This window comes from Aphelocoma coerulescens, chromosome 3, assembly GCF_041296385.1.
Source record: "Aphelocoma coerulescens isolate FSJ_1873_10779 chromosome 3, UR_Acoe_1.0, whole genome shotgun sequence".
NCBI classification, from domain to species: domain Eukaryota; kingdom Metazoa; phylum Chordata; class Aves; order Passeriformes; family Corvidae; genus Aphelocoma; species Aphelocoma coerulescens.
This window is the reverse complement of record NC_091016.1, coordinates 62836465-62856810: the sequence shown is the minus strand read 5'-3', so window position 1 is coordinate 62856810 and position 20346 is coordinate 62836465. Positions and strand designations below refer to the sequence as shown.

The window sequence follows — 20346 nt, the reverse complement described above, 5'->3', positions numbered from 1 at the left end:
TGTGTGCTTTTAAAACAGCATCTGTTTGAGACCTGAAACTGCCTGTTCCCGGTGGAGGAAGTGGGCTGATAAAGCTTATCGCCTTGGCCCGAGCTCTTCCATCTCTCCTGCATTAGTCTGAGCCGTGGTGCCACCGGAGAAGGTTGCAGAGATAGTGCAGGGCCAGGCCCTTTCTGGGTAGGATGCTACTGAGGAGACACAGACCTGTCCTGCCTGCGGCTCAGGGGTCGGGCTTCCCCATCCTATACAGATATGCATGAACTCATATTGACCAATGGAGAAACCTAAGGTGGGGTTTTCTTTTTATCTGCTTTCCAGCTGGGGAAGATGGGAATGCATCACAAGCAGGTGAGGAGAGGAGAACTGTGAAAACTGACATGACTCAAAATGAAAGCAAACGGTCTCCTCTTTGAAGATGTGGGCCTTTTTAAAAAACACATGATACGGAAAATGTTAAAAATAGACCAAGTTCCTGACTATACTCAAGATTGCATGGGCTGTAAGTGCAGTGGATCCCTTCAAAGATGTGTTCCTACTTGCTTAAGCTGTGCTGGTTTTGTGGAAATGCTCCCAACATATGTGTTCTCAGTCTGCACTGTGCAAATGCACCTGTTCTCACCCTACTACTTGCACACAGTCTTTTGCTACTCTCTGATAAGGTATCTACTATAGGATCACCAGGTTTGGTTTTTTGTGGGTGTTCGGGTATTTTTTTTGTCTTTTTTTTTTTTTTTGGTGGCTTTTTTGCCTTTTTTTTGGTGAGACCTTGGTAAGATAATAAAGAATATGCATTTGCTATTGGGGAAGATACCTTGCAGAGTATCTTGTGATTATATATATACATATGCTTTCATACAGCTGAATTCTCTAAATAGGAAGTTTATTCTCTTTTTTTAGTTGTCACTGGATTCAAGGGGAGGTATTTACTGAAATGCTTAGCATAACAGCTGAGGGAGAAGAGTGATCATGAAATGAAATTATGGGGTGGCAGATTCAAAAGAAGGTGCCTCTTCAAATCTTGGAACTCACTGCTTACAGGATGTCAGGAAGCAGTTCAAGAAGCAATTAAGCACGATCATGGAAGAAAAATCTGTGCAGGGATGTTCAACAAAAACACCTCTGATTCAGGAACTCTTTGAGGTGCAAATCCGCATCCTGCGGAAGCATTTTGGGGAGCAGCCTCCCCTGTGCTCATGCTGCCATTAGGCAATTACTGCTGGCTGCTCTGGAGATAGTCCTGGACTGGGCTTGAAATGCTGCTGTTCTGACCCAGCACCGTCATCCCTACATTTAACTGTTATTTCATTCAACATGGGCTTTTTCAAAATCTTTAATTAGTCATAGACAGCAATTCTTGCAATAAATCTTTGTGGCACAGAAATGCTCTTTCTTTATGCTCTGTATCTCTCTTGTTCTTTCCTGCCTGGTACTTTGACTGAGGGATGGAAGGTTGCTTTGCTGCGTGTTTGTATAATGCCACATTATCAAGCTGAGCACTGCTCCCTGCCTGTATTTCCTAGTTAATTATTTGATATAAATAAATATTAATAATCTCTATTTCTGAAGGTGGCCACAAGCCAAAAGGTTCACTGCTTGTTTAAACACTTGAAGCATCTTGGGGTGATTTTATGACAATACTGTATTTCCCTATTTTCTGCTTTATGCCCAGAAGCGGGTCCTGCAGCTTTAGGCTGGGTCCCAGGAAAATGGGGGCGTTTGAGCCGGGCAAATTCTTCAGTGCAGTTTGTGTTCAAGGACTCACTCTCCCCTGTATTGCTCAACTCTGCTTGCAGCAGGAGAGAGCATATTCCTGCTTTTAGCTAGCCTGTTAACTGAGGCCAGAAATTTTCCCAGGACTGCATACCAGCATACCAAAATCCTCTGGTAACTTCTTCCGGAACTGTTTGGCCTAGCTGTGATCCGAGGACCAGATCATCAGACCCTGTGGATCGGCAGGGAGGCTGTGGGGATGCCGCATCCTGGCCTCAGACCTCAGGAGGGGCCAGGCCAGCTACAGAGGGAACTCTAAATCCACCAGCTTTCTCCACAATGAGGAGGTTTAATATCTAACATTATTAATTTTTTCCTGTGCCTTGTGGCACTTTGTTTGTTAAATAATTTTTTTTTTTCACTTTACTCCAAGAAATTCCTTTCGTATTGGTGGGGGAGGAAGTGCTGAAACTTGTCTTCTGTGGAGGAGACGTTCCTTCCAGAGCATTTCCCCCTAAACTTGTCTCAAACTGAGACATGAAGTAAGAAACTGTGGAGCTCCAGTCATCATTTGCTGGCAGAATGAGACAGATGGGCCGTTTGAGAAAGTGATTGAAATACCAGCAATTCCTGCCTAAACAGTTACAAATTCCACACTCCACATCTGCAAGGGCTTGTATTTATTATCTAGGCTAGGGACCAGACCTTGTGAACCTGCTGACTCTGAAGGGTGAGAGCAAGAATGAGGTGCCAGCATAGCAGAACTGGCATGGGGGGCTGAGTGGTGCCAGCCCCCAGCTCTGCTCTGAGCTGCCTGAGGCTGGCTGAGGGGCCCAGAGGGAGCTCCTGGTCCAGCCTTGCTGCTGGAAGGAGATGGGTTGCCATGTACACTTTCTGTCGAAGAGTCAGTTTGGCATTGTTTGCAGGGGTTTTTTTCCCAAAAACAAGACAAATTTTAGTGCTCAGGAGTGGAAGTGCCCTAAGATCACATGGAGAAAAAGAGCATGATCATCCCATTGTATTGAACAGTATTCAGCACAGGTCCTGGGAAAAAGATTCCTTTCCTGTCAAGGCTGGTGAACTGCTACAGACTCTCATGGGCTGTTTTAAACATAGTGGAAATCCAGTGTATCGGTCACAAGGCAGATGGCAATAACCTGAGGGAAGGCTGCTTCCCTAAGGAGAAGTGAAAAGAGGACCTGTTGCTGCTGAGGAGTATCCTTGCCATGTGGATTGGATTTTACAACAGCGTACAGCTCTTGGGCTGGAGGCAGAACTTCCTACGTGTACAAGGATCCAGCTCAGGATGGATGTAGAGGTGTTGTTCTTCCTATTTGTCTCACCTGTGTTCCCATTGCTCTGCTGATTTGTGGGGATCAGAGAGAGGCTGCATACATACGGAATGGGAGACAGCAGCTACTTACAGAGATTGACCATGGAAGCCCGTCCTGCTGCAAAGTCATGTTTCTTTTACATGACTGCCATCTGTATTTCTGATAAGCACGCAGATTGTGGCTTTAGCAGCCCCTCAGAGGTAGCTGTTTCATGAGGATGAGTAGTTCTTCAGTAGCTGCTTAAACATGAAACTGGCTCGGGTGCTTTGTATAGTGGCTTTTCCCCAGAAGTGAATTAGCATATGCTGTAAATAAAGACAGTAAAACTGAATTTATTCTTTAGTTGGAGGGCCTGGAAGGGGTGGAATAAGTCACTGAGCTCAGTCCCACAGAACCAGCAGCAAGGATTGGGCTTCAGCCCAAAAAAAGGGCTACAGAACAATTATTCCACCTGCCCTGCACTCAGCATACATTTATACGACATTGGCTGCACACCCATAGCCGCCTTCTCTACTTCCCAGTAACTTTTTAATGAACCCTAGACTGCTAGGAGGTGTCCAAAAGTCCCAAGTCTGAAGTCACATAGGAGGAATGAAGAGGTCAGGGGTGCTGGCACGGTGTCCCTGTGGTTGACAGATTTTCCAGTCTCAAGTATCACACTGCTGTGGCACCTATTAAGCTCATGCAAAGTTCTCAGAGTAATAGGGAAGAGCTCTCCTGACTCCTGTGAGTTTCAGCTCCTGAACAAGACGTGGCTTGGATTCCCTTTTAATTTTCCTTCAGCTCATCCAGCCCATTCCCACAGGTGCTGCTACAGCCTTGTACTGTCTGCAAGGCCAGGGAACTCCTGCAGCGCAGGCACACTGTGTAGGTGTGTTCCCATGGAGCAGTTCATCAGCACAACTTTTTTAGGAACTGCAAGTCATCCACGGCTGGGATGGCAGGAGATCTTGTGTCCCAATAGCATTTGGAAGGCAGCAATGTTTCCTTGGAGTGGGGGCAGTACCTGAGACTCTTTGGAAGAGGGAATCTTTGATAGATTGTCTAAAGATACAGAGATGGTGCCACACAGGCATAACAAAATAAAAAAATTAAAATAATATATTTTTTAAATTTTCTAAGAGAAAGACATCTTTATTCACTACTATATCTTCAGACAGTACTGATTCACAGACACATATATAACATTTTCATTCAGTCTGTGTTTTTCACAAACCAGAACTAGACAGTGCCTGTCGTTTGGGCAGTTATACACATGAAAATACATTAATTTGTATTTGTAATTTTTACATTTTAGTGAGTCATACTTTCGCTCTTCATTTGGTGTGTCAAGCTAACGTTGAAGGGAAATTGTAATTCAAAATTCAGAAAACTACAATCTTTAAGGTCTTTGTTGGAAATAATGTGGGCATACTTACCAAAATAATATATGTTTATTATGGATCAATGTTTATTAAACAAAGGTAATATACTGGATTTGTGAATTCCAGTATCAGTGAACAGATTATTTGCAAACCCCATGTTCTTAAGATTTTTAAATTTAGTATGTTTTTATACCTGTGTGAAACCGGAAAATACATTTCTCAGCTATTTCAGTTATGCTCACCTAGCATTACATGTGACCTCGGTGGAAGAGGCAGGCTTTGCACAAGCCCAGAACCAGTGACACTGCCAGCCTGCTCTGTCTCTGTCTGCAACCCTCTGCCACAAACCCAGCCCTGTCCCCAAGAAGTCCCTGTAGCATTCTGGTCCCACGTCCATCCTTGGCATTTCATGGAGCAAGGACACGTGAGGATTTCTATAGGCACCTATGGTGTGTATTGTAAGAACCTCGAGGGCTGCTCTGGCAAATCTTAATGCTTGTGGTTTTGGCTTTGCCACATCAGTAAAATACGCTTCAAAAGGAGCTTATGCATTGGGAAGGGTGGAGGTATTTAGGAATAGAGATCAGAGGTGTCCAGCAGTGGATCCTTGGGCAGGACAAGTGTGGCTCCCAGGGCTGGAGTGGCCTCACAGGATGAGCAGTGGGTTGTGCAGGCACAGAATCTGCCAGGGGACCTCAGGCACCAGCACTGTGTTGCATGAAGGATGTTGGTAGAGGTGGTTCCCCAGCCCCATGGAGAGCATGGGCCCATGGGGTTCAGGTAAACCCATGCTGGAGCTTTCTCTTCTTCCTTAACCTTTGGCCATATGAGGGTTTTGGCAGGCAGCTTGCAAGGTTGGTCACCCTGGAGTAACCTCACTTCTCCAGCCTCAGGACATTCACTTGCCTCTGCTCCCCAGCAGAGACCCCAGGGCCAGCTGTCACCTGTCAGGCACAACTCTTGTACCCTTTAGTGCCCCCCAGCTCCCTGCCCGTATGTCAGCTTGTGCCTGCTGCACGTTTCTAACGCTGCTTTGTGCAAATGTTTTGGGGCAAGTGGAAGGAAATGCAGCAGAACCTGCCCAACCACTGATCTGTCTACTAGCAAGATGCCCTCTCTGGGTCAGTGCAGCGCAATTTTATTGGCATAGGAGCCTGTCTGGCTCCTAAGTAAATTCTGTTGCTACTGCTATCTTTAAGTTGGAGCAAACTTAAATAATTCCCACTCAGCCGAAGGAATGTGACTGCCGGGCTGACTGCAGAGCACAGTCATGTCCTTCCACCAAGAGTCACTTGCAAAAGGTGTCTTGGGAACGGCCATTATAATATTTTTCTTTTCAGCTTGGGTACACCTTATCCATGTGAAGAAATATTTTTCATCAAATAAGCATTCCTGGTGCCCATGCTGCTGTTATCATTAAACAAATATTTTATTTAGGGGGTATGGAAACAGATTTATGAGGTTTTTAATCAAACATAACCATTAGCTGTTGACAAAAGAACACAAATTGCACCATATTTTAGGGTTAAGAGAATCGGCTCTCCTATTCTAATGTATTCTGCAAATCTATGGCAAGGTAATTTTTACAGTGTAGTAATATTTTCATGCCAATTTTTTTTTTCTTAAGTGTAGATTTTAAAGTGTAGGTATGATTTACAGGCTTGGATTTATTTGTAAATTCCAGTGAAGTAAAAATGGCACTCTCATGTGCATAATGCTAGAGGAAAAATATCTACATGTAAGTTCTCACATAACTTTCCACAAGTGCCCTCTGCCCATACCACAGCAGGTAGAGGGTGAGATCCCAAGCAACATCAGCTAAAACACCTTAGGCTGACCTTGGGTGTTTCTTGACAATTTTCACAACATAAAAATCCAAACAAACTCTTCACATTCTACTTTAAAACAAAAAAAGTGATATGAAGTCAGGAGCCTGTCTTTCGAGATATAACCAAGTGTGCTTTCTTTTCTCTGCTTGTGCATTGTTCATCTCACTTCAGGTAGGTGAGGACAGGGACATTCTGAACAACACTTAAAATGTTATGTGAAGATTAGCAGTGATGTGTACAAACTTTGGAATTTCTCTTCAACGTGTTCTTGACCTTTCATAAACCAATATTACTGAATTATTGCAACGGATATAATTCATTAATTTTTCTTACAACAATTTAAGAATAAAAATAACATCACAGACAATTTAAATACAACAATTCAACACCCTCTAAATTTTCCAGCCAATAAAACACAAAGCAGAAATGGCAGAAATTAAAATCTTCCAGTTGACCACTTTTCCCTTGGGCAATTTCTAAAACAAATAATAAAGTCAGCATTCAGTTGCTTGAATCTTTTTGCAAATATCCACAGCAATCCTCCTAGTGATGCTTAGTCCCTTGTAAAGATGCGAGAGGACATCCAGTAATGAGTAATCCCTAAAACTGACGTTTAATATTCCACTAAAGACGCTAAAATATTACTGTTCTCACATGCCACACCTTAATGTCCTTTTTATTTACTTTAAACCAGATAAAATAAGCCATAATAAGACTGATTTTTATGAAGTCATGATAGGAGTCTCCATTCTCATGAAAACAAAACTTTTGTAAAGCCTTGGTCCCATTGACTTCAACACCTAAACCTAATTTTCACCGCCAGCCTTTGGCTCCTGTCCTGCATGTCACCAAAAGAAACAGAGCAATTGTTCTCAAATACTAGCAGGCAGGCGGGGTGAGCATGGAAGATTCTGGTTTCAGAGAAATGACATCTATTTGGATAATTTTAGGAATTACTGATAAATGAAAATATAGCATAGTGTGTTGAATTGCTGTGATGTAAACCCCAGAGTTTACAGAGGAACACTGCATTCTTAAAACATGTCTGTGATATGCTACCCTAGTTTTGACCTCAAACCATCTGACTACAGACACTCAGTTTAACACATTCAAATCTGCTGATCCTCAAACCACTGAGTGGATTTGTTGATAGTTACATCTCATTACTTCTGTTTTTCAGCCACCCGCAGAGAGGGTGACACCTTCCAAGGGAGCTTTTCCATGTAAGCAAGAGCTGCCCTGATTATCACTTGATACTTCTAGCCCTGGATGGGTGGAAGGCAAGGCCTGCCTTTGAAACCACAAATGTAAGCGGTCCAGTGAGGTCCAGTGGACCCTTTTGAGGGTGTGGGGTGTGGATCGGGTCCTTGAACTGTGTCATTCCTGATATTCTGTTCTCAGACTGGGATCTACCCTGCTAGGTCAGCACATATGGCAGACAACACTCTGAAGACCTTTAGGAACAGTAGCCTTTGCTCCATTGCCTGCTGAGGTGCCCATGTGAGGCTCTGTCAGGGCACAAGAGGCAGATGGGATGATAGCTTTCCTGTTAGTCATTTCTCAGGTCCCTGTCAGCCCCCAGGGCCATCCTAGCTGGGTTGGTCTGCTCAATCTGCCCTGGGCAAGGGGGAGAGGGTGGCTGCTGGCCTACCCTTAATATCAGCCACATCAATCTCCATGAGTGTCTCTCTATAGATGATCCTAATCCTCTGTTGCCCACTAGAATCATTTTGATACAAGTCCAGAGGTAGAATTTTATTACCATTTCAGTTTTCTGGTTTTTGATTTTTACCTTAAGCTATGGAAAGTGTGTTTTTTGGTACCTTGCCAGGTTGCATCAGTAAGCCTGCACTGGTCTCCCGGTCACTCCCACAGCTGCACATTTAGGGAAGCCTGGTCCACATCCAATCTGGAGAGATTCTGGAGAAAAATATTACACAACCTGAAATGTGTGATAAGCAGGAACGATGCCAGGAAGGGCTTTACACTGAATAAGCTCTGCATGACAAATGCTAAAGTAATGTCTGCAATGTCAACCACCTGTGGCCATGGTGCAGACTGTGGGCAATAAATATGTGGGTGTGCAAGCCTGCCTTTGAGGGAAGGCTTTAATCACAGGTAAAGGTGCTTTGCTTAGTGTTATCAGCGACATCTGGTGGTAATAGACAGTAAAGTCATTTCAAATCTTTTCAAAGGTTGTGTATGAATTTAAATGGTCCATCCCAAATGGACTATTTTACAAGGATGTATTTCCCAAAATGTATTTCTTTCTGACAAAACCATCTGGTGACTGTGCTCCATGCCAGGAGCAAACACTGAGCAGGTCTGTATATAGCATGGGATTTTTTGGTGGTGGGAAACACTGGAACCAGGGAAGCCACCAAAATATTTAATGTGCCTGAAAAGCAGTTGATAAACACCTGTTCTTTGTTACTGTTAGCTACATATAGCCTTGTAAGTGTTCCAGATCTCACAGCCCTTCCGAATCAATGAACATGGCAACAATTCAGCAGGTGCAGGTGGGGGACCGGTGTCAGCTGAGGCAGAGAGAATCATGAGTGCTGCTGGGGGCTAAGTAGTGAGTGGGCTGGAGGGAGACACCACACGCCCTCCCACAGCCCCTGTGGGGACTGCCAGGGAGAAGCCAAGCACTTACCTGGACCTTATTTCTGTGTTCCCAGTCCCTTCTTGGGGCTGGACACATTTTATAGGGGACAGCATTTCTCAGCAATATAATTCTTAGCTGAAAGCAGCAGAACCAGTGCACATGGAGACACATCTTCCTTAATTTTGCACTTAACATCATGGTGTAAATTGAAGATTTTTTGTTTCAATACCTTCTATGAGAAGAAGTTCCTTTCTGATTTTTCCCCAGTTTTGCATCAGAAGCTTGTTTGATACAGGAGGATTTGTTTTGACAGTGGCTAGGGAACTGCACCTCTCCTTTTCATATTTGCATGGCCACATGTACTCCTCTTTCTTCTTGGGCAAAAAACAGAGACGGTTGTGTGTCCAGAAAGGCACCTTCTCACTCCCTGTGTGCACCTCAGTTGCTCCTCTTCTGAATGCAGCTCTAGAAAGTAAAACTGCAGGACTTTGCTGTGATTTTAAAACCTGACAATTCAGTAAGGTAAACATCCAATAAATAAACAGTAGAATGAAACAATACCCAAAACTCAAAACCGAACTAAAAACATACACCAGGCATCTGTGCATGCTGTAATGTCATGTTCTCTGTAATGTGTTCTGCTCTTTTGAAAATGGTTCTTGAGAGGACGTTCCACACCACAGACTTCTGAAGCCAGCATCGAAACCTTCAAGTTTCATCTCACCTTGAAGAACAAACAGTTCTTGAAGCAGTTAACTTTGATAAGACAAGTGCAAAAAAGGACATAGATAGGATATCAGCTATGCTGAGAATGTGTCTTTCTTTTCATAGCCTGTTCTTCCTGAGAAGCAGTGGCTAAGTAAAGACCTCTAGAACTGTTTGGCTGGGAGAATGATCCTCTCTTTGGAGCCTTCCAGAAGGATCCTTGAAGTCTCAGCACATCTGTAGCAAAATATGCTTGAATTAGATGTTTAACATTGGGATTTAATTCTGTTTTGTGAGTGTTGTAATTTTGAACTTCTGGAAGGTGTTCCTGTAGAAAAACACTCCATTAACATATTGAACTGTCAGAAAATCTCTGTGTTTCCACAGATATATTCACATATCAAATTCAATAATTTGGCCCAGCAGCCCCAGTCAGTGACATCCCCAGTCCCTTCTCATACCTGTGGAGCTGTCTGTGTGCTCTGGTGAGTCCTCAGCCAAGGCACAGGCAGGAAAGGCAATGTCCTCCTCAAATATTTCCGAGCAGTTGTTTATGAGGAACTCCACCAACACTGTCACCTGCACACAGAAAACAGCCCATTTCAGTCAAGAAGGATGAAAACATATTGCAGACTCTTTCCTGAACCTGCCTGCTGTCTCTGTAGGAAGGATGGCGCAGAGCAGGGTGGCTTCTGCCAAAATCCTGGCTTACAGTCTGAGGGTGAGTCCACGGTGGGGGATGAGGCCTGGTGCTGCAGACAGATGGATCTGCCCCAATACAGACAGAACACCATCAGCCCCAGCTTTGGCCTCGCTGCCCGAGGGCCCAGGGGTGACAGTGCCCACGGGTGGCCCTTGCTCTCCACATGCAAAGTCTGCAGGAGCTGTGCTGTGACTTAGGGGGCTGCAGGGCAGCTGCTGCTTTTGCTCAGAGGAGGCGAGACCAGGGGCAGCCTGGCCCATCCCATTGCGGGCTGAGGGACACCTGAGCTGAGGGGTACCCCCAATGTCCCAGGGTGCTGTTCTGTTCGGCTTCCACAAAGGCAGTGGGATCCCTGTGGATGGCTCTGAACTGCCGCAGAGGGAGGGAGCGGCTGCTGGGTGAGTTAACGCACCTTGTCGTTCATCTCCTTCTGCACTTCCAGCGGCAGCGCGTTGTCTGTCCCCGGGCTCAGCATATTTGGGCCAATGCAGATGGCCAGGTTGCTGGGGTCCATCCTGTTGGTCTCAGCATTTTGGCTGATGTGGTGGAGCAGAGAGAGCAAGTGCTTGAGCAAGACGAGGTTTGGTCTTGGCAGCTTGTCAGCCACCCTGCATGAGCACAAACGACATGTGACGTTAATCGATGGTGCAGGGGCCTCTGCTTCTTGATTTGAGCAAGTCTCAATTAAACTTGGAGCGACAACACTTCCTCCAGAAAGGGGCACGTATGTGCTCACTGTAACTTTCAGAAATCCCCAACTGCAGCTGAGCATGTGGTTAATCATGAGACCTTGAATTACAAGGTCCTGACTGAAAGGCAGCATTGCAGAAGCCCATGTGCCTGGGTAGATGGGATGCTGCCAGGAGATGTCACTGGAGGCTTCCCAACACCCGTGGTTGTACTGTGGGGCTTTCAAAGCACTCCCAGTCAGCCTCCACACCTACTGTCCCTAAAGAGCAAAACACAGTGGTGGTCTCCATGTGCCCAACTCCACCCCCAGCAGATGTGAGAGCTCCGTGGCAGTGCCTGTCCCACAGCACCGTGACGGTGTTAGCTGAGGCACTGCAGCCTCTGCCCCGTTCCTATGTCATTCATTTTGTAGAGCAGCCACCAGCAGGGTCTGCCCTGGACAAAATGGAGTGACTGGTGAGGGTGTTTTCCCATCCTCACCAGTCAGAGGCTCCTTGTGAGGGTTACAAAGTACTCAGAGACACGTAGGTAAAGCAGAACATTGTGAGCCAGAGCTGCATGAACCCAGGGGACAGGAACATGGAGAAGGATAGGGACATCCTCTTCAGAAAGCCTATGGGCTGCCACCACTAAGTCCAAAATCAAAAAGTCATTCAGAACTTCACGATGCTTTAGAAAAAGAGACTGTGATTATGTGATCCATCACCCCAGGGCTGAGGAGACACAGAAATGAAGGTAGACGGTTGGGTGTGGGTCTTGGCTTCTGGAGGGGCTGCTGCTCCCCAGTGCACAGGGTCTGGCACACAGTCCCTGTCTGCACATGGGTCTGCACAGCCCGGCATGGGTGCTACAGGGTGCCTGGCTGCTGCAGAAATTGTCAGCTGCAGGTTTTTTGAGCATTGAGGAAAATTGCAGTCCTGGATGTGTCAGCTGGAAGGAAATATCTTGGACTTTGTTTTTGATAAGAAGCCTGCCACCCCTGTGGATTTGATAAGAAGCCTTTCACTTTCCCACAGGGCTTCTCCCCCAGTTTGGCTCTGCACTTATCGTCACACAGGGGAGGCTACGGGGGTATCCAGCTCCTGTTCCCTACTCAGAGCCACAGCATCATCCAGTGAGTGTGAGGGTGCATGTACACGGGGGAGCAGAGAGAGGACAAAGGGAGCTGGCGCTGCAGGCACTAGAGGGCAGGACAGCCCACGGCAACCCGGCTGGAGAAACGGGTGGAAAGACATTAGGAACGTCACCTATTGCACATTGCCCACCCTGCACTAGCGACACCCATCTGGACTTCTCTCCTCTGCTAAACCCCAAAGGTGTCGACCCTTTGGAAAATCTGATCATACTTTTAACGTGAGGAACCAAAACTTAGGGTCACCCTACAGAGTCCACAGTAAGAGCACAGACTCAGAATGGTTTGGGTTGGAAGCGACCTTTAAAGATCATTGAGTCCAATGCCCCTGACAAGTCCACATGTCCTCTGCTAAGTCCACATGTCCTCTGCTAAGTCCACACCATGATCGTGGGTTTCAGGGCTTTTTAACTCCAACTGCTGAATGTTTCCACACCACACTTCACCTTTCAAAAAGTTCAGCAGAGCTGTTTCAGTCTGTCCTTTGAGTAAGGAAAAATTTCCCTGGAGGAAAAAATATCTTTCCCTTCCTATATTCAACCATATTTTTGGATGTCCCAGTAAGTAGCCCTTGTCATCTCCTTGCCAGAATTTGGTGTTTTAGCTTTACACCACCATTATGAGGTGACTCAGCTGAAGGTGGGGGAAATTGTGCACTACAGCTCCAGCGTACTTTGTGAGAGTGAACCAGAGGCTTCAGCACTCAGGTAGGTACAATGCTGGATTTCTGGTTTTTTTTGTTTCTTGTTGTCACAGAAATCTTCCTGCAATATTTGCGAAGAAAAAGGATGTGGCAAAATCAAACCACTGAAAACTGGAAGTTGTTCTCTGGAGCAAATCTTCCAAAAAGTTTGTATCCCACATGGGCTGCAAAAAAACCAAATTTTCAGAAGAGCTTTATCTTCTGGCTGCTTTGAAAATTTGCCCAGGGACATTGTCCTTGTGGAAATCTAGTCCCACAGCTCAGCGGAAATGACAAGACACTCCCTTCTTTCTACTGCTTAACTTCTGAAATCAAATACACTGATCAAACCTCAATTACATGTAGAGCAGGCTGTATAAAACCAAATGAAACACTCAACAGCCACCTGAAAAATGTGTGCTGTACCTCAAAAAGCACAGATTACTGTGGGCTCATTACCAAACCCTGTGCAGGGAGCAGCCTTGTTCTGCTTGCACACTGCATTAAACTCACTTAGTCTGCAGTCCCAGAGCTACCAGTGGCGATTCATTTCCTCCAGCATTTCTGGCTGCTTTCCCAAGAGCGGAGCCCCTGGCACAGACCCTTGACACTGCTTCTACCCCAGTCCACAGCAAAGTAGCTGCCTGCATAAAACACTAACATTTTCTTCTCATGGAGACCTGGAGGGAGAGCTCAGCAAGCATTATGCAATGTTCTTGTAGCAGTGTTTCCAGAAGGAATGTATTCTTGCTGTCTCACTGCTCAGGATCCACCAGCAATTCCTCTGGTGCTCTTTGTCTTCGAGGGACAAATTCTACCTCATCCTGTGCTGCCTGATGCCAGTTTCCCTCCAGACCATGGGACACGGGACTGGCTGCTTTTGCAAGCAGCACTTGCCAGTCAGGGCTGGCAATAAGAAAAGGATGCAGATGTGCCTCTTTTCCAGGTACAAACCCTTCAAGATACAGTTCCTGAGCAGTTGTTGTGGAATAGCCTGGCATATGCAGATCCAAGTCACTTGCAGTGCCTGATCTATGCGCAGCAGCTCTGGGAATGATCTATGACACACCTCCAACTTGTTAGCTGACCTGAACAGAAAAGTCCATCTGGGGATGACATGAACTCTGAATTTGGAAATAAACACCAGGAGCGTCCCTCAGGAACAACTGGAGAGTGAAATGAACCAACCTAGGCACAGAGGTTGCCTTACCCACACTGCAACCGGCCACCAGCACTGCAGTGAACATTTCCCCAGGTGTAAAGTGTTCATGTGGCCCAATGCAAGAATCAGGTGCTCTCCGTTGCTAAATCTCCTTCCAGCCTACCTGCTGAGCTGCAAAGGGACACCCCTGCCCCCAGCACACCCATGAGGTAAGACACTCCTTCACTGCATGGTCCCTGCCGAGGGCTCAGCAGATCACGCTTCCCAGCCCTTTGATCCAACCCACAGGGCAAGCAGCACACAAAGGAGAGGCTGCACGTCTCTTTTAATAAAAGCTCAGGGAAAGGAGGATTATGGTGTTTGTCTTCCCAAGCCACCCTTATGGGTGCTGAGGCTCTGCTTCCCAGGGAGTAGTTGGGCATCTGCCTGCTGATGGTAAGCAGGGAATGAATTCCTCTTTTTGCTTTGGTTGCATGCACAGCTTTTGCTTTTTATATTAAACCATCTTTGACTCTTGAGGAGTTTTTAAATCTCATTTTCTCCCCCTGTCCAGTTGAGGGGGGATGGGGGGGTGAGAAAGCATCCAGGTGGATGTCTGGCAGTCAGCCTAGATCAACCCACCAGTCCTTTTTCTTGCGCACGAGATAAAGCCAGTTTTGATCTGGGTGTGCTATAGTAGCTGATAATTGGCAGGCTTCTGCGTGGCTCACAGGCTCACTTGATTTACAGTGTAATAGAGCCTCGGGCTCTGCAGTGGCTGCTTTCAGGTCCTGTCTTTGCTGCAGCGTTTATCTCTGTGTTTTGCTGTGCCTGGAAACATTCTGATAAAAGCAGCAGCCCTGCGCTTGGCCCTGGCATGGGCGCTGCTCCTGTGCCAGGAGGGCTGTCCTCTGGCGAGATGAGGGATCACACCTCTCCCTTCCCCTCTGGGACTGATGTGTCTGCCTTCCTCTCCAGAGGTCCTCACCACATCCTTATCTAAGCTGCTTGACTAATGTCATCTTTTTGCCATTTGCATAGAAACTAATTTTGGTCTGGTGTTATGAGGAGCCAGTTTGCCAGTGAGGTGACAAGGAAGCATGCCTTTAGGCCACTGGTCCCTGGGTGCCTGCATGGTGTGTGGGAGGACTTGGGAGGGTGTCTGGCATGGTTATCACCTCCCATAGCCTGTGATCTTGCACCTCTACTGGCATGTAATCCCGCTGAACTGGCACACTTGATGGAAGGGTGCCTTGCCTGCTCCAGTGAAACCCAGCAGCTCTTGGCACTACCCTGGGGCTTTCCTTGTGCTTCTTGAGCCTCCCTTCAGCCTCATGAGGGGAACATGGTTGAGACAGAGACCCAAACCACATCTGGGAACACCATGGATGAGATAGGGACCCAAGCCCCAACTACAGTAATTAGCATAGCAGTCATAAAGAATCACTGGGTGCAGAGGTCAATGGGTCCATACCATCAATTAGTACAGGAGCAGGAGGAAGAAGGATCTGATCTGGCAGCTGGTCCTTCAGCAAGGAAGCAAGAGGAGGAAGTGAGAGAAATGACCGGTTCTGAAACTTCAGAACAGACTTCAAAATATGCTGAAACATTACAGCCACCAGCCAGGCAAGCAGGTTGCTGCCACTACCATTGAAGAGGGCATCCAATATCTGAGACAACTAGCAGTGCTGGAAAGTCTTCTACAGTGACCTGGATGACAACCATGTCTCCAAAGATTCAGATGGCCACTGTACATGAACAAGTGCAGAAGGGTTGTCTGGAATTCACCAGCATTTTATTCCATCTGCCTGGAAATGATTCAAGGACTGACCTTGAATATACCAGCTGTGGAGAGAGCATCCCACTGACTGACTTCTGCAGAAAACCTGTCTCTCTCCCTGTCCCCACAGGTCAAAGCAGTGTCTGTCAGGGGCAACCAGACACATGCCGTGTGCCACTCTCTGGTTCCCTCTGAGTGACCTCATGAGGAAGTAGGATGGTGATCCTTCTCCAAATTAGGAGCCCAGGTACACAAATTGACCAGGAAGACAGATGATAAGGAGGGCCATCCAAGACTGCTGTCAGTTCAGCTGCTGTTGAGGTGGTAGAAGGCAACCAGCAGTCTCCCTGGTATAGAAGAGGACTAAGAGTGCCTCTCTTGATTTTGGTGAAGGGACTTTTGGTCTGACACTGCAAGGGTCTCCAGCCTAGAATAGAGGGTCACTGCTTTTTGGTCAGGAGGAGGAGAGGGGTGACCAGCTTTACTGGGCTGTGTGGATTCAATGGCCTGGCACACTGATCCACAGAAGTCTAAAGCATTGCTAGACACTGGTGCACAGTGTACCCTAGTGGCATTATGACACATCAGAGAGGAACCCATCTGGATTTCTGGATTGACAGGGAGATCCCAAAAGATGTCTATGTTGGAGGCTCAGGTGAGCTTAACAGGAGACAAATAGCAAAAGTACCCCACTGTGACCAGCTCAGAGGCCCAATGTATCCCTGACATAGACTGTCCCAGGAGAGGATACTTCAAGGACCCAAAAAGGCAGTGATGGGCTTTTGATGTAGTTGCCATTGATTCAGAGAAGGATAAGCATCTGCTTGCCTTGCCCTGTCTCCTGGAGGATCCCTGTGTTGTGGGGTTGCTGCATGTCAAAGAACAGGAGGTGCCCATGGCTGCCACGATTGTGCACCATTGCTAATATACATCAGCCAAGGCTCCGTGGTTCCCATCCATGATTCACCAGCTCAAGAGCCAAGGAATGATTAGGAAAACCCACAAGGTTTTCTTTTAAATCTGCTTTTGTCCCCGTGTCCTGCTCAGGAGGGAAAATGAGAAAGCATCTGGGTGGGCATCTGGCAGCCAGCAAAGGTTAACCCACCACACTCTCGTGCATATACAAACTCACAGGCTGGTACATATGCTCATATACCTGAACATACAAATGTTCCCCCTGAGCGAATTCACTTAGTAACAGCAGGCAGAGAGACTGAGTCAGCTTCAGATGGTGCAAATAAATGTGAAAGAAACTTCAGGTTGGAGAACTGACATAAATTCTTTGAACTAATTATTATCATTTTATTATAATTGTCATTAGTAGTAGTAGTAGTATTAATAAAAACAACAACAACAACAATAATATTGCTACTGTATTGCACAAAGCTTCCAGGAGTGAGAGCAAGCAGTGTTGAGTGAATGTCAGTGAAGTGCTCTCCCAGTCCCAAGGAAAACCCGGGTGCTGGGACAGGTCCTGCACTGTTCAGGTGGTCCAAGCAGTGCTGTTGGGGACACCTGAGGGGAACTGTCAGCACAAGTGATGGTAGCAGAGCCTGGGTCTCAGTACATACAAGACGTGGCAGATGGAGTGCAAAAGCAAATGGGCTGGCGAGCAGCAGGCACTTTGGTAATGAAGCGTCACAGGAGCTCGCAGGCTCCTCTCTGATTTTACTGGGCTGTGTTCCAAAGTGCGTCTTCACCTTTTTTTTTCCTTAAGTATCTGCAAATTAAAACCTGCTAAGCTCTTGGATTAGTGTCTCTTTAACTTCTCAGTCTCTTATGAATTTCAAATAGCAATTTTTTATTATCTTAATTGGTGACTGCCTGTTTTAATTAGGCATCCCAGTTAATCTTACTCTACTAAAACATATGAGGCTTTGTGCAGATCAAAACGGTTTCTTTTTTTAGAGTAAGCATCAAAAGAAATATGAATTGTAAGAAATAAGGTGACCATGTTTGCAATTCTGATTTCTCTCCCTGTAGTCTTCAGTTTTCACCTTTAAATTATCCGATATTTTACATGCCTAAAGGTCCTGGCCAAGATGTGCGAGCTTAGAAAAAATTTCTTCCCTTTGCGGCAATAAAGAAAATATTTCTGACCTAAACAGCAAAGCAATGGTCTGTCTCACTTCTCTGGAGGCCTGTTGTCTGTCCAATTTGAGCTAATGTAAAATAATAAACACATTTGTAAATGTAGAAATCAATCACTACTGATCATGCTGTCCAGGAACATATTGCAACTTCCTGAAAATCTGGCCTGCATTCATGTCCTGGAGGGCTTAACTGATCCTTCACAATAGTTGCAGTGATGATGCCAAATCTCATGTAACTTCCCTGTTGATTCTTTGCAGGCTGCCAGAGGATGTCACAGAGAGGACCCAGCAGCTTGGAATGAAGTTTTGTTAATATTTTATACAAGTGATGTTCCCAGTAATAAAGCTGAAAAAATACAAGAGGAAAAAACCCAAACAAACCAAAAAGCCCTCCAGAAATCCTTGGATCCACAGAGCCAGGAAAGGGAGGAAAATGCTGGCAGAACTAGGTGGCTGATTGACAGCAGCTGGCTGTACACAAGCAGAGGCAGAGCTGCTGTCATTCAAAGCAATTTAATGCAGGGATCTCTATCTACCTGTCCTTTCAACGGGTCTGAGTGGTTTTGAAAGGTGCTGTATTTTGCTGTTTTGTTTGGGTTTTTTTCCTAAGGAGTGCCTTGTGGGCAGTCAGGGGCATGATAATTCATCCCTCCCTCTCCTCAAGGACAAACTGGAGCTCTTATCAACCAGCCCCTATTTGACAGGACATTTGTCCTTCTCATGGGAAAGGGCAGTTCCTATGCTTTTTTTCCTAGTGAAAATACCATAATCCAGACTGCAAGAGCAAGTGTCCCATCTGGAGACAATTCATCATTACTTGAAACAAATCCCGCAGCTTTATCTCTAGCTGCCAAGCAGCACAACTCAGTGAGAGCAGGTCACTTGTAAAGTATGATGGTTAAGTACAGGCAAGTCTGTAGAAGAAATAATCCACTTTGAACTGATAAAGCTTCCCAGCACTTGGGTCGCTTAGATTTCAATAAGAAGATAGAGAACTTTGAGTAGCAGAAAGTCAATCCCAGTTTCTTTAGAGCTCTGTGCCATTCCTACCAGAATTAAAAGGGTGATTCCCCAAACTGTGCTCAGGATGACAATGAGAATGTGTTTTCCAGACCTAAGTGGACACTTGTGTGGATGATGAGTGCATTACAAAGTCTTTACATCCAGGCCAGTGGTGATGCAGACCCCTATCCCTTATGCCGCTTGGTCCCATCCCTCATTCCTTCATGCCTGATGGACGCAGATTTGGACTGAAAGTTGCCCGGCGCTGGTGCTCGGTATGTCCGACACCCTACGGTGTTACATTCGTATCTGCCGCGCTGCCTCAGTAATAATCCTGGCAGGGAGGGCTTGGCTCTGAAAGGTTGGCTGTGAAGAACCCGTGAAGGGTTTTCTCTTTGTAAGTCACTTTTCACTTCATTTCTCCCTGCGCCTATTGATTTTTGCCTCCCCTTTTCTGGCAAGCCCTGCCCGCGGCCCGCTCGGCATCCCGGCGGACCCCCGGGGTTTGCTGCTAGAGGGAGCGGCTCCTCCCTCGGCGGGGAGGGCCGGGGGCGGCCGGCGCCGGGGTCTCCGCTCACTCGCTCCGGCTCCGCGCCCGAGGTGCACCCGGGACCCGGACCCGGACCCGGACCCGGACCCGGACCCGGACCCGGACCCGGACCCGGACCCGGCGCTACTGCGGCCGCCTCCCGGCGCGATGCCGGGGCCGCGGGCAGGCGGCGGCAGCGGGGTCCCCCCGCCCGAGGCGGTGAGTGCGGGCGCGGCGCGGCGGGCGCGGAGCGGGGCAGGGCCGGGGGGGGCGCGGGGCAGCCCCGCTCCTTCCCGGGTGTTACAGGGGATGCGGCTGCTGCCGCTGCCGCGGGTGACTTGGGCATAGGGATAGCTGAGGATCTGCCGGGGATCTGAGCCTGGTCCTGAATCTGGTGACAAGCAAACACCAAGACCGCGCGCTCAACTCCGGAGATGCGCTCCCAGGGCACTGGGCCGGTCCCGGACTCCTGGGCTCCGCGGGTGCGTGGTCCCTGCCCCGCACCGCAGAGCATTTCTCATCCCGAGAAAGGGGCCACGGGAGCCGGGTGGAGTCAGGGTCAGATAAGCAGGGGCCAGGTCGGCGTGCAGTCCCTCCCTTCTTGCCAGGGATGGAATTTAAAGAGACCTCTTGGCGATATCACTGCACTGTCAAACTGCTCTAGCGCCGTGTCAGGGGAGCAGAGTCTTAAAAAACGGAACAAACCGAATAAAACCCTCAGGCACGAGTAAATGGACGTTGGTTAAAATAAAACTGGCGGGTTTCTTGGCTATATCTTTGTGAGGGGAAGAGTTTAAGATGGGTTTTGTTTTGTTGTTGTGGTTCTTCTTGAGAGGTTTAACATCGTTGCAAGAAACATGCTTCACGTTAGTGCATGCTGTGAACATTGTCCCACAGCACCTGGTAGTCTCCTGGTGCGAGCCCAGGACCAAAGCCTGGTCCCCGGGGGGGTCTCAGCTGCAGCGAACACTCCTGTCAGCAGGGAGAGAAGCCCCGGCCACCAGCCCATCGATTGCGAGGCCAGAAGGGAGCGTTACATCATTT

At 47.2% G+C, this 20346-nt stretch overlaps 1 protein-coding gene across 1 annotated transcript; it reads right to left on the bottom strand.

Moving 5' to 3' along the window:
• Positions 1–9816: 9816 nt before the first annotated feature.
• On the bottom strand, positions 9817–15623 carry LOC138107053 (T-cell activation Rho GTPase-activating protein-like). The gene is made up of 4 exons (XM_069008387.1): positions 15547–15623; positions 10666–10861; positions 10012–10129; positions 9817–9878 (listed from the first exon to the last, which is right to left on the bottom strand). The coding sequence occupies exons 1-4, from the start codon at positions 15621–15623 to the stop codon at positions 9817–9819; spliced, it is 453 nt and encodes a 150-aa protein (XP_068864488.1).
• Positions 15624–20346: the final 4723 nt, after the last annotated feature.